The 12,791-nt window shown below is 42.1% G+C and overlaps 1 protein-coding gene across 1 annotated transcript in view; it reads left to right on the forward strand.

Annotated features, from left to right (window-relative positions):
- The window catches only part of Sorcs3 (sortilin related VPS10 domain containing receptor 3), a 621,887-nt gene that overhangs the window by 262,648 nt on the left and 346,448 nt on the right, over positions 1-12,791 (forward strand). Inside the window, exon 3 of the mRNA XM_055591687.1 lies at positions 6,558-6,657. Coding sequence (XP_055447662.1) covers positions 6,558-6,657 — 100 coding nt within the window. The remainder of the gene's footprint in view (positions 1-6,557; positions 6,658-12,791) is intronic.

The following is a 12,791-nucleotide window of genomic DNA, read 5'->3' on the forward strand; positions in this document are numbered from 1 at the left end:
AACTTGAACTAAATTTGCTGAAAAATGATCCAGGAAATTTAGATGAATATTAGATATGTGAAGAAAAATGCAAAGGAAAGTTTAAAAAAGCTAAGAGAAAGAGGAATTTTCTCATTGGTGGTCATATGTTGATTCAAATGTCAGTGGGATGGTTGAGAGGAAGACTGGCAATTCCAGGTATACAGAAAGACCCCTTAGTGTTGGAGAGCTCCGGGGTTAGAGGAAGAGAGGGATGGAGTGGGGAGGGCTGAGGTATAAGCAAAGGGGAGTGGAGGATGGGGTAACAGAAATATAGTGCTTCTCCAATGTGAAACTATATCATGTCCACCTGAGAACTGGCAGAGGGCCTTTGGGAGTCTGCCCATCTTGTATAGAAGCCTGACATTGGGAATGTAGGTCCTGGACCAAAGCTCAGATCTATTGGGAAGCTGATGGAGCTACATAGGATGAGTTTTTCTTTTACAATAACAGCTCACATGCTGATGACCACTAACATATCCTCCAGATGTTTACGGTGGGGGGGCATTTGCTGGGTAGATAAAGAGTGTTCCATGTTTATCCCTCAACTCCTGTTATTGCTACTATGGGCAAAGCCTTGGTGTGACAACTAGGCACATGGCATGTCAGACAAGGATGAGTCTTCAGAATATGCTATTTTTAGGCCCAGGCCTTCTGAGCCACAGAGGGACAAGACAGGAGTTTTTAGTCAGATATGTCATTCTCTGATCTGGTTAAGAAACTAAGAGCAGTGTCACTTGGGAGGTGAAAACTCCTTGGAGAAAATGTTGGCAATGAGCAGAAAGGAGAAGTGGTGATTCCCCATGAAGAGGTCCGCCTAGATACACCGCTGCACGAGTGTGTGAGTAGACCTGCCTAGCAGTGTGCATTACAGAATCACTTGCAACAGCAGACTTTATTTACTTCTTAGTTACATACTGGATTTCTTTAGATGGAATGTTTCTGTGTATCCCTGGCTGGCCTTAAGCTTGGGGTTCTACTGCCATGGCCTCTTTAGTATTGGAATTAGAGTCCTGCATGATATATAGCAGAGCTTTCTTTACACGGGGTCTCATGCATTCTATGCTGTCCTCAAACACGGAGGGTAAGCAGGAGGGGCTTCTGATCCTCCTGCCTCCATATCTAGAATGTTGGGAAGACAAGCATTAGCCACTATACCTGGTTTATGTGGTGCTGGGGATCACACCCAAGGATTTGCGCACACTAGACAAGCATTGTACCTGTACAATTTAGATACATCCCCATCACTGTAATCAGATTTTTAGAGAAAAGGAATAAAAAAGAAAAACAGAAATGTTTTGAAATGGGTGAATGACGAAGTGGATGGTGACGTATTCATGAACAGAAATGTTGTACAGCAGCTAAAATTGATGAATCATGGCTGGGTATGTTAGCAAGCATGGTTTCGCAATGCCTTAATGTGGGCAGAGGAAGTACACTGTAAGTACTATGATTGCCCTCATTAAAATGCAAGGGCGTGGTTTGGAGAGACAACTCAGTAGGTCATATGCATGGCCACCTAAGTTCAAAGCTCGCCTATCCTCATCAACAGTTTAGTGTGGGCCATGTGTCTGTAATTCCAGTGTTGAGGAAATGGGGAGAAGGGATTACTGGAGCTCACTGTCTGCTCAATCTAACAAAATAAACAAGCTTCAGGTTCAGTGAGAGACCACGTCTTTAACCGTCTTGTGGAGAGTGATAGAAGAAGACTGATTCCTGGCCTCTACACATGGCCACACAACTGCATTCTTACTTCCATATGTGTACACCCACATACACAAACACAAACACATCATCATATACAAATGTTAAAACACTCGAAGTTCTATGTTGGTAATAAACACAATTATTTTGTCGTTGCCATATGATTGCTGATTCATTGTACTTTTCTGTGTGTTGAAAGTAATTAATGAAAATGCATAGAGCAAATGGGAGACAATGGTGATATATTACATAAGCACCAAACACAACCCATAGTGTTAAAACACAGCTGTACTCAGCTGCACTCAGACACTGAAGCCAAAGCCCTGTATGTACACATCTCATAAGCACCTTCCGGGTTAGCTATTCATCATGAAAACTGGCAGAGTACCAAGGAGAGACAGGCATTCCGTACACATGCGTCATGGTTTTAGTGTTTGGACCACTTCAGTTTTATGAAGCTAGTGTCTAGATTTGAGAAGCGGGCTTTAGAGTGGTGAGTTAAGACAGTTTCTTCAAAAGTGACACCCCTGCTCCCACTGGCAGATGTGTGGAGCCCCAAGATACAGGATGGTTTGCTTTCTTGTCAGAGCAAGTTCTGCAGGCACAGCTGTCTTGGCAACAAGGCTAAGTCCTCTCTGCCATCTGCACTCTCCCCAGGCCAAGTGGGCCTGCAGAACACTGTGGTCAGGGCGATATGCCACAGCCATGCTAGAGTGGACAGAGTCAAGGGCACCTTTGACTCTGCATGCTTGCTGGCTCCTTGAGGTACCTTCAGTGAGTGATATTTGCTTCTGTCGACTTGAATGAGCAGAAACTGCCAGAGGCCTGGAGGAAGCTGAGTTGTAGAGAACATCCTTTGTTGGGAACTCCTTCCTCTCAGCAGCCAGTTCCAGAAAAGAGCAAAGTCAGTGTGAATCCATTTGCAGCATGTAGAGAGCGAGACTGTGCATGGCACTGAGCATGCTACTTTTGATGGGGCTATTTGGGTTCTGGAAAGAAGTCTGTTGTGACAGCAGCCATGCAGGGAGTCTTAAGAATTTAGCTCTTACAAGATGTCTGCTACAGATAGTATGGCCAGCTATAGAAAGTAGCTGGCCAGAAAATAGTATAGCATCACATTGTTGTGATAATAAAACTAAAGGTCCAAAAAGATGTGTACAATGGTCTGCGTTAAATGTCTCATATTAATAATAGAGTGGGGCTTGGAAAATATTCTCTCTTCATCCATTTGTGTGCAGCTCCTTTGAGATGTGTTTTAATAAAGCCTTAACTTTGAGCATGTTCTCAAGAGCCCAACTTGATCAAGAGCCCAACTTGAGCTCGCAAGAATCCCAGTTGGTCAGTTTACAGGAACTCCTCTAGCCTTTGTGAACTCTGTCCTCCCTGGGTAATAGGTGATCCCCTTGGCCAGCATTCAGCAAGAATGTGATTAAATCTGTTTAGCAAGGAACTGCCCTACCCTCTGTGTAATTTCCATCCACTGATCCTCACCCTGATTCTTAGCTATCAATCCCAATTTTCTATGTTGCTTTTGGAATACAGCCAAATCTCTCTTGCTTATGGCAAAACTCCATTGTAATAGTCCTCATACTCATTGCATTAGTCCTCACTAGAACTGGCCTCATCATTTTAAGAACTGCCAGATAAAGGGTTTTTGCTTTTGTTTTTGTTTTGTTTTATTTTTTCTTCCCCTGGCTTTGAGAAGTATCTCATCCAGGGCAATACATTTACATCCATTTCAGATTCAGTTCTAAAGGCTGGCTTGGCAGCCTCCAAGTTCAATGTTCTTTTCCTATACAGTGCTTGTTTTTTGCTGAAAGGAATGTAGATCAAGTCATTTAAAATATTTTATTTTGGTTAATGAAAACATGCATCCCACAGCCTTTGGATGTCATAATTTGAGTGCTGCAGTGCCTTGGAGAGTAGTGTTGCTCAGGGTGATAGGCCTATAGGGTATTTAACCTCGATTCTAATACGAGTGAATTACTGGTCCTTCCATGGTACCAAATCCTGCTGGACCTCAACAATCCATGGCAGTCATGCCAGCATCAAGAGCCTTAGGTATGATTTCTAAGATGGCTATGTTTTAAGTTACTGTTAAACTTTAACAGTTGGTTAAAAACTTCTGAGTAGGTTTGGATGAGTTTATTCATTTACTCTCACAAATAAATACAAAGCAAACCAATACAAAACAAATACATTACAATTTAGCAATTGCATTTTCCAGGCATGGTAAAGTGCATTGGAATTGTTTTATAAAGTGTTGCTTGCCCACAGTGAGTTAAAGTCAAAGGAGGAAAAGGAGGAAGAAAAAGAGGATAAAAAGGAGGAGGAGAAGGTAAAGGAGGAGGAGAAAGAAAAAAAAAATCCTGTAATAATGGTAATATAGATGAAGTAATAGGGCAGACAATACAATAGAAAGGAATATGTACAAAAGTGAAAGGAAGACACAAAGGAATCATGATTGATTTCCCTGTGTGAGAGTTACAAGATGGACAGTGTTAGAGTGAGATTTGAAAGTTGGAGACACATTTTTCAAGTGGAAAGAAGTGATGGCTGGTTCAGCAAAGGTAATAAAGGTGGGGCTTGGTTAGGAGAGCTCAATGAAGTTGTTATGAGAGCAGCAGAAAGGCAAATGGCTAATGATGGTCTTGTTAAGGACTGCAGAAACCAAATTTTCAGACTAAGTTTGGAAAGCAGTGTTGTTCTATGTGCAGCACTGCGTCATTTCCACCAGTGTGAGGTACACACATCTGGGTGGGTGGAGCACAACCTTTTAAGTGCATGCAGGACAGGTGTCAGGGAAGAGAATAAAAGTATTCTCCAAGCAGAAGACTGTTACGAATGCACATAGGAGACATGCATTGACATCCAAAGGGATGTGATGCTTGATAGATACCTTCCATAGGAGACAGGATCATAAAGACTTGGAGATAGAGCTGATGTAGACAAACGCAGGCAAAGAGAAAGACTGGGAGACTCACCATGCTCTGGGCCTGTATAAAGACAGCTTCTTGGGAGACTGATTACTAACTGCTGCGCATGAGGGGATGGTGGTCTCGGGAGAGGCCTGAAACGCCTTATTAGTTTCTTCAGTGCATATGACGTCTATGTAATGAGCATGGCCATACATTGTGCTCATTGTAGAAAGGAAAAATGAATCAAAAATCTTAGTCTTTATTTGTTTTTATTGTTATTCTCCCTTGGATCATATTGGGCTTCCCCTGTGTCATTATTTTTAGATCTGCACAAATGCTTCATGAGGTTGAATTATCCCTATCTCAGGTAAGAAACCGTAGGCTCAAGTAGATAAAATCATTTGCCCATAGCATGTTATTAGAGAGCAAGCAATCTTGAAATAAATCAGATCTCCCTACTTTTAGAGTTTATTTTCTTTTCTTTCATCATTTCATGGTGTTTTTGTGAAGCTCTTTGACACTGGGGAGCTTATCTTGTTGGTTAGATGGCAGAACATAAAGGAAATAACCCAACACCCTCAATAAGGCAGAAAAGAGCATGTTTTGGAGTGTGTACAATAAGGAAACAATTTCTAGTGTAGAGACATTTTGAGTGGTTTGGGGGTAAAAAGGGTAGGGAAGCCTTATGGAGATAACCCTTCCTTAAAGGTCATCACACAGGCTTGTTGGGCTAAGACAGAAGAACAAGATTAGAGTTTGAGAGTGGATAAAGTATTAAAGAGAAGTCAAAGACAAGTACTCTGGTGCTAACATGCCAAAATCAATAGAAATTATAGAGGCAGGGAATGAGAACTGAAATTAAGAGGCACAACACCTCAAACTCACATGGTCAAATAGAAAATAAAACAACCTCTAGGCCCTTCAAAAGTCTAAGCTAGAGAAGTCTCAAGACTAACCAAGGAGGTGCTGGGACACAGGAGGAGAAAGCCTGATGATACTGATTGTCTGAAAATGAAGGGAAATGTGTGCTGGGTTGCAACAGTGACTAGAGAGAATGTGGCAGGGAGTCTGGCCTCGTGAATCCTATTGTCTGGCACTTTCTTTTCCTTCTCTAGTGTGGAAGAGGCAGAAGGCCAGCATAGAAGATACACCAATGGCGTGATAAGCCAAAGGGTCGAGTACTTTATCCTCCGAGTCTTTCTGTGTTTTTACCTCTGGTCAGTCTGTTAGAAATGAGGCGGAAGGGAGAAGCAGGTAGCCAATAGCACCACAGTCAGAATGAAGAACCACTGTGATCAGTTCAATGTCTTTGTTTTTTGGCCTCCGAGGTATGCGTGTAAGAACTCAGAATCTCTTCCTGGTGTTGCCTCCTTTGACCATGGGACTTGGCATGCTCTTGAGAAATTCCTGCTCTCTGACAGCTCCTTTGTTTCAGGTCTAGTGGAGGGGATGTGAAGTTGGCTGTAGTGTAGCGTTTGAGGAAACTCCCACTATCCCCCTCTGTTGCAAAACCCTGGTGTCTCCCTTTGTGGTTCACACTGATGGTAAAGTACTGAGGGTTGGTGGTGAGCACTTGTCCCCTGCCTGGTGTCACATTCAGAGACAATGAGGGAGCTGCATGGGGGATGGGAAGTCTCCAGTAGCTTCTTTCATAACACAACTTCAGGAGGGGGAGAAAGTAGGTTTATGAGAAAGGCCTGTAGCAAAGGAGAGGAAGCTTAGGAGGATGCAGCTACATTAGTCTAATTGCTCTTCTAACACTACTGGGGCTTTTTTTTTTTTATCTCTGAAGAACACTTTCAAGCACTCATGTGATTTGTGAACAAAGATGTGGGTCTGGATGGAGGAATTCTGGCTTCCCTTTAAATGTAAGATGAAATAATGTCTCCCCTTGTTGTTTTCCCTCTTTTACTGCAGGTCAGTAGATTATGGCGCCACCTATGAAAAGCTAAATGACAAAGTGGGTTTGAAGACAGTCCTCAGTTACCTCTATGTCAATCCCACCAACAAAAGGAAGGTAAGAAGAGGGGCCAGGAGTTCCTGTATTTTCCTTTTGGGTAGCAGGGTGGCTTGGGTACATGAGCTGAGGACAAACAGAACAGCTACCACGGCACTTGTGGAGGGTCCTACTTTATGTGCTTGGGAGCCCCATAAGCAGTGTGTGATTTTAATAAGAGCCTCGATAGTATTCAGAATAATATAAACGATGGGAGCAGCAGCACCCGTGAGGGTATGTTGCTCTGCACAGGCTTCCTCTGAGCCTGCAAGTGGTATTTACTTTCCATGTCTTACATATGCTCGCAGTGAACCTGTGGGCAGAAACCATTACTGCCGCACTCTAGAGCCAAAGACACAAGCTCACACAGATCATCTAACACTCTAGCTTGAACCTTCCTCAAGTTAGACTCTGAAGCTCATTTTTGCTTTGGCTTTCTTCTTGCTTTTTGGTTGTTTGCGTGTTTTCTTTTGCTTTTGTTTTGTTTAGATTTGTTTTATTTTGTTTGGACAGCAGTTTATTCACAGGGAAATCCCTTCTACCAAGAGAAGAGGTAGGTTCTGGATTCTTCTACTTGAGCTCGAGGTACTTCAGAGGTGGAGGGCAGCTTTGGCTCTGCCAGATTCCTGATTCTCTGTTTTTCTCTTCACTGGCAGCCAGGATGATATCATAGGAGGTCAGGCTTTCATCGTGGAGACTGATGGGGTATCTGAGGTCTGAATCTCATGAAATGAAATTCCATTCCTAGATAGCTCTAGGAAACAAATCCTGTACAGTATATTGGGGTTAGAGAGATCTGATCTATCCCCAGCTGGAAAAGCTCTCCTGCTGAGAGACTCAGTTGGATCTGTACCAAAATGATGATAAGGTCATTTCAATACCTCTAAAGCTCTTAAGTATTCTTCCCTAACTCTGTTAGCATTCTCCAGTGGCTTTGCAAAGCCCATTTTTCCCCCTCAGTAGGCTCAGGACTGAGCTTCAGATAGCTGTGCACATATAAGGATCTCTGATTCTAACATAGCAGTCCCTGCTCTCCATGTACCATGCAGACTTTTCAATCTCTAGCAATAACATAGTAGTCTTGGGCATGACTTAAATGATGGTTTATGCTGCCTAACACATCCTAACACACAGTCTCATTTCTTCTCATTACATTTTCTCTGATGTCTCTGGAAGAGGAGGAAACTCAGTATGAGACTCCTGCCTCAGCTTTTGTGATGCAAAGTCCTAAGGTTCAGGAAGCACAAGAGTTCTCTGGCCTCCAGAGGATGATCAAATGCCAAAGCCTCCATTACTGGAAGGATGCTTAAATTAGGTTTAGCTGAGTAGTTTCTGGTTTTGTAGTAGTTTTGGTTTTGATTTTTTTTTGTCCCAAAATATTGCCATATTCACAACTTTTCAGTTTTATTATTTGAATTATTGAATGTTAGGGCTGGAAGGGATCATCGATTTGTCTTATTCAGGCGATTATTAATGGCTTTTAAAACAGTAACCCCTTTGCAAATGAGACTGACATTCTAGACTTCTGCTCTAGAAGCATGCCTCTGCCATAGAAAGTTCACACATTTTGGGTGTGTGTAAACATCCTAATTTCATGAACCCAAGACTCAATATGTCAAAAATTTATTGGATAAGAATAAGTCATATGCAATGATTTACAAATAACAAAATGGAAGTCCTCCAAGGCCTGAGTAGCCAAGGGCACTAGTCGTTTCCTTCATTATTGTGACAAAATACAAAAGCACAAGATCAAGCTAGTGGTAGCTGGAAGGGCCAGGCATATATAGGATTCCTAGCATCATAGATCTCTGGCATTTCCTGTACTACAACATAGATGGAGGTTCATACATTTTGCAAGGACTTTCCTTAGTGAAAGGTCACACTTGTTCACGTCTGTTTTGCTTCTCTTCTGTTACATGTGTTATTTCTTGGAAACTGTCCCACCCTTGTCACTTTTTATCTTTTCCATGTTTTCTCTACTCCTGTGTAACACAACTTAGAAGTTCTTAGAAGTAAGTAGGGGTATGAAGGGCAGGTCCAGGCGGGTGATTCATGTTAGAAGGAACATAGCTGAGGTTTGGAGGTCATGGATGTAGAAATGCTTCCTCCACTTGCCCTTCCCAGAGATGCCATCCAGATTCTGGACTGTTTGGAGAAATGTCTCAGATTCTATGGTCAGTAAAAAGCAGATAGTCATATTTCATTGACCAATAAACATTGCTAAATTTTATTAACTCTCACCTTGGAGGCACTGCTGGGAAAACTGTTAAAGCACAGATATGTTTTTCTCATTCTGGTCAGAAAGACAAAAGGGCAGTTTCATGAGTTGTTTTTTTTTTTTTTTTACCACTGCACATTAAGATTTATTTATTTCTTTATTTTATTTAACTTTTATTAATCACACTTTATTTATTTTGTATCCCCCCCAGAAGCCCCTCCCTCCTCCCCTCCTGATCCCATCCTCCCTCCCCTTGCTGCATGCATGCCCCTCCCCAAGTCCACTGATAGGGGAGGTCCTCCTTTCCTTCCTTCTGATCTTAGTCTATCAGTTCTCATCAGAAGTGGCTGCATTGTCATCTTCTGTGGCCTGGTAAGGCTGCTCCCCCCCTCAGGGGGAGGTGATCAAAGAGCAGGCCAATCAGATTATGTCAGAGGCAGTCCCTCTTCCCATTACTATGTAACCCACTTGGACACTGAACTGCCATGGGCTACATCTGTGCAGGAGTTCTACGTTATCTCCATGAATAGTCCTTGGTTGGAGTATGAGTCTCTGGGAAGTTCCCTGTGTTCAAATTTTCTTGTTCTGTTGCTCTCCTTGTGGAGTTCCTGTCCTCTCCAGCTCTTGCTATTTCCCACTTCTTACATAAAATCCCATTCACTCTGCCCACAATTGGCCATGAGGCTCAGCATCTGCTTTGATAGTCTGCAGGGCAGAGGCTTTCAGAGGCCCTCTGTGGCAGGTTCCTAGGTTGTTTCCTGTTTTCTTCTTCTGGCTTTCAGAGGCCCTCTGTAGCAGGTTCCTAGGTTGTTTCCTGTTTTCTTCTTCTTCTGATGTCCATCCTCTTTGCCTTTCAGGATGGGGATTGAGCATTTTAGTTAGGGTCCTCTCTTTTGCTTAGTTTGTTTAGATGTATAGATTTTAGCGGGTTTATCCTATATTGTATGTTTATATGAGTGAGTGTATATCGTGTGTGTCTTTTTGCTTCTGGGACAACTCACTCAGGATGATCCTTTCCAGGTCCCACCATTTACCTGCAAATTTCATGATTTCCTTATTTTTCATTGCTGAGTAATACTCTATTGTATAGATGTACCATAGTTTCTGCATCCATTCTTCAGTTGAAGGGCATCTGGGCTGTTTCCAGCTTCTGGCTATTACAAATAAAGCTGCTACAAACATGGTTGAGCAAATGTCCTTATTGTGTACTTGAGCCTCTTTTGGATATATGCCTAGGAGTGGTATGGCTGGATCGTGAGGAAGTGCTATTCCTAGTTGTCTGAGAAAACGCCAGATTGATTTCCAGAGTGGTTGTACAAGTTTACATTCCTACCAGCAGTGGAGGAGGGTTCCCCTTTCTCCACAACCTCTCCAGCATGTGTTGTCCCTTGAGTTTTTTATCTTGGCCATTCTGATGGGTGTAAGGTGAAATCTCAGGGTTGTTTTGATTTGCATTTCCCTAATGGCTAATGAGGTTGAGCATTTCTTTAAATGCTTCTCTGCCATTCGATATTCCTCTATCGAGAGTTCTTTGTTTAGCTCTGTTCCCCATTTTTTAAGTGGATTACTTGGTTTGCTGCTTTGCAGCTTCTTTAGTTCTTTATATATACTGGATGTTTGCCCTCTGTCAGATAAAAGGTTGGTGAAGATTCTTTCTCAATCTGTAGGCTGTTTTGATGACAGTGTCCTTTGCTTTACAGATTTTTTTCAGTTTCATGAGGTCCCATTTATTGATTGTTGCTCTTAGAGCCTGTGCTGTTGGTGTTCTGTTCAAGAAGTTTTCTCCTGTACCAATGAGTTCTAGGGTATTCCCCACTTTTTTTTTCTAGCCAATTTAATGTGTCTGGTTTTATGTTGAGGTCTTTGATCCACTTGGACTTCAGTATTGTGCGGGGTGATAAGTGTGGATCTATTTTCATTTTTCTACATGTAGACATCCAGTTGGACCAGCATCATTTGTTGAAGGTGCTATCTTTTTTCCATTGAATGGTTTTGGCATCTTTGTCAAAAATCAGGTGTCCATAAGTGTATGGGTTTATTTCTGGATCTTCTGTTTGGTTCCATTGATCCACCATTCTGTTTCTATGCCAGTACCTCCATCCCTGATCTCAAGCTCTACTATAGAGCAACAGTTATAAAAACTGCATGGTTTGTTTGTTTTTGAAATGAGTAATAGAAATAATGTTTATGGGAATCTTTTGTGATTCTTGAGACTTTTATTATTCATCCAAGGAAAGATGAGGTTGGCTTCTGTTCTACTGTCAATATTTGACTTTGATTATTTTGAGGACCCTGGTTGTCCATGACACAAACACATTGCACATGGTGACTTACCAGAGTTTTCCCTTTAATAGAAATTTCTCATATTCATTCACTGAAGCAAAAGTACAAGTTGATATGAAGAAACACACTAATTTGCTTCTCTGTGCGTCTTGAACTCTGTACCATTATCATGACATTGGAATGCAACTTTTTAGCTTTCAACTTCTTGGATTTACAATATGTCTAGAAATTTAGAGGTGTTATTACCTGGATTCTCTTTTCACCTTACATTAAGCAAGATTCTTTTGATCTTCTGAGTTCCCAAATTATCTGCAGCTCTCCATGCTCATCGGCATCGGGCTCTTGCAGGTTGTGTAGTCAGTCTCATGGAAGCAGCTGCTTTTCGCCTAATGAGTTATTTATTTAACAGATGGTCACTGCTTTCCTTGGATGCTGTGAATCCTTCAGATGAGATCTGTTGCTCCCGGCAAAACTGTAAATTGTGCTTTTATTTATATAGTTTCTCATAAAAGTAACCATTGGTTTTTAATTTTGTCAGTGCAATTTTTTTCTTCAAGAACAAAAAAAATTCTTCAAATCCTCACAGTTGATAAGCCATTATGTTAAAGATGGAAGTGTCTGTGTGTACATAGCTTACTTCTTGGTAACACTCTTGGGCAGTAAGAACTGAGCACCTACAGTGCTAACCTTCTTTTGGGAAGCTTCATCTACACTATTCTATGGTACTTGCAACCCCTTAGGAAGCAGGAAAGATAGCAAAGCAGATTCCAGAGTTTTGTTCCACAGCATCACTACCATGAATGATGGATCACTACCATGAATAGACCTCCTAATGGGAGGGTTTGGAGAATAAACCTTAATGAAGTTGGATTTGAGGCTTATAGGACAGTGTTTCTCACAGGCTGCGAATAGGATGCCCATCATTTCATCTAGAAGGTGTCATCATTCTGTTTAAGGGAGAAAACTGATATGAGATGCCTAGAACTTCTCTCATTGTCCTCAGCTAATAATATTGTGGCATCAGAATTATTTTAATGACCTTGACCTACCTTTATTACATTTGATGTGAATTCTGTCTCTCTGGCCACTGAGTATAACTAGTTCATCACCTAGGTTTGAGTTGACTATGGTCCGGTACTCTAGTATTTCAGGACATTTCTGAGCCTGACATTTGGAAGATGAACAGTGGATTAGAGCTGAAAACAGGAGTCAGGAAGGCTTGCCCCACTAGAGTAGCAACTCTGTCATTGTGGAGGCTGTTGAGTGCCAGGCTGAAGTTTCCTGTTCCTCTTACAGGAAATGGAGTACCCTGGCTCCTCAGGGATTCATTCTTGCCACTTGAGTCTTGTTCTCAGGCCCCATGCAGTATGGCAACTGTCAGAGTCAAGTCTGTTTACCAGACCTGTGTTTTGTACAGTCTGGCTGGTGGCTGTGTATGTCCCAGCCAGAGAGGCTTCATTCCCATCCATGAATCTATCTGGGAAGTAATCATTGAGTGGACAGGGAATTGCAAGCATGTTCTGGTCTAATTGCTCTGGCTCAAAAGCTACTGCCACCTGCAGCTTTAGAGAGAATGTTAGAAATGGCAAAGATGATGTGCAGGTCTAACTGCCAAGGAGTGTGACAAATCCCTGCAGAGTGAGTGTGTTCTCCC

This window comes from Psammomys obesus, unplaced genomic scaffold (assembly GCF_907164565.1).
Source record: "Psammomys obesus unplaced genomic scaffold, mPsaObe1.curated_primary_1811, whole genome shotgun sequence".
NCBI classification, from domain to species: domain Eukaryota; kingdom Metazoa; phylum Chordata; class Mammalia; order Rodentia; family Muridae; genus Psammomys; species Psammomys obesus.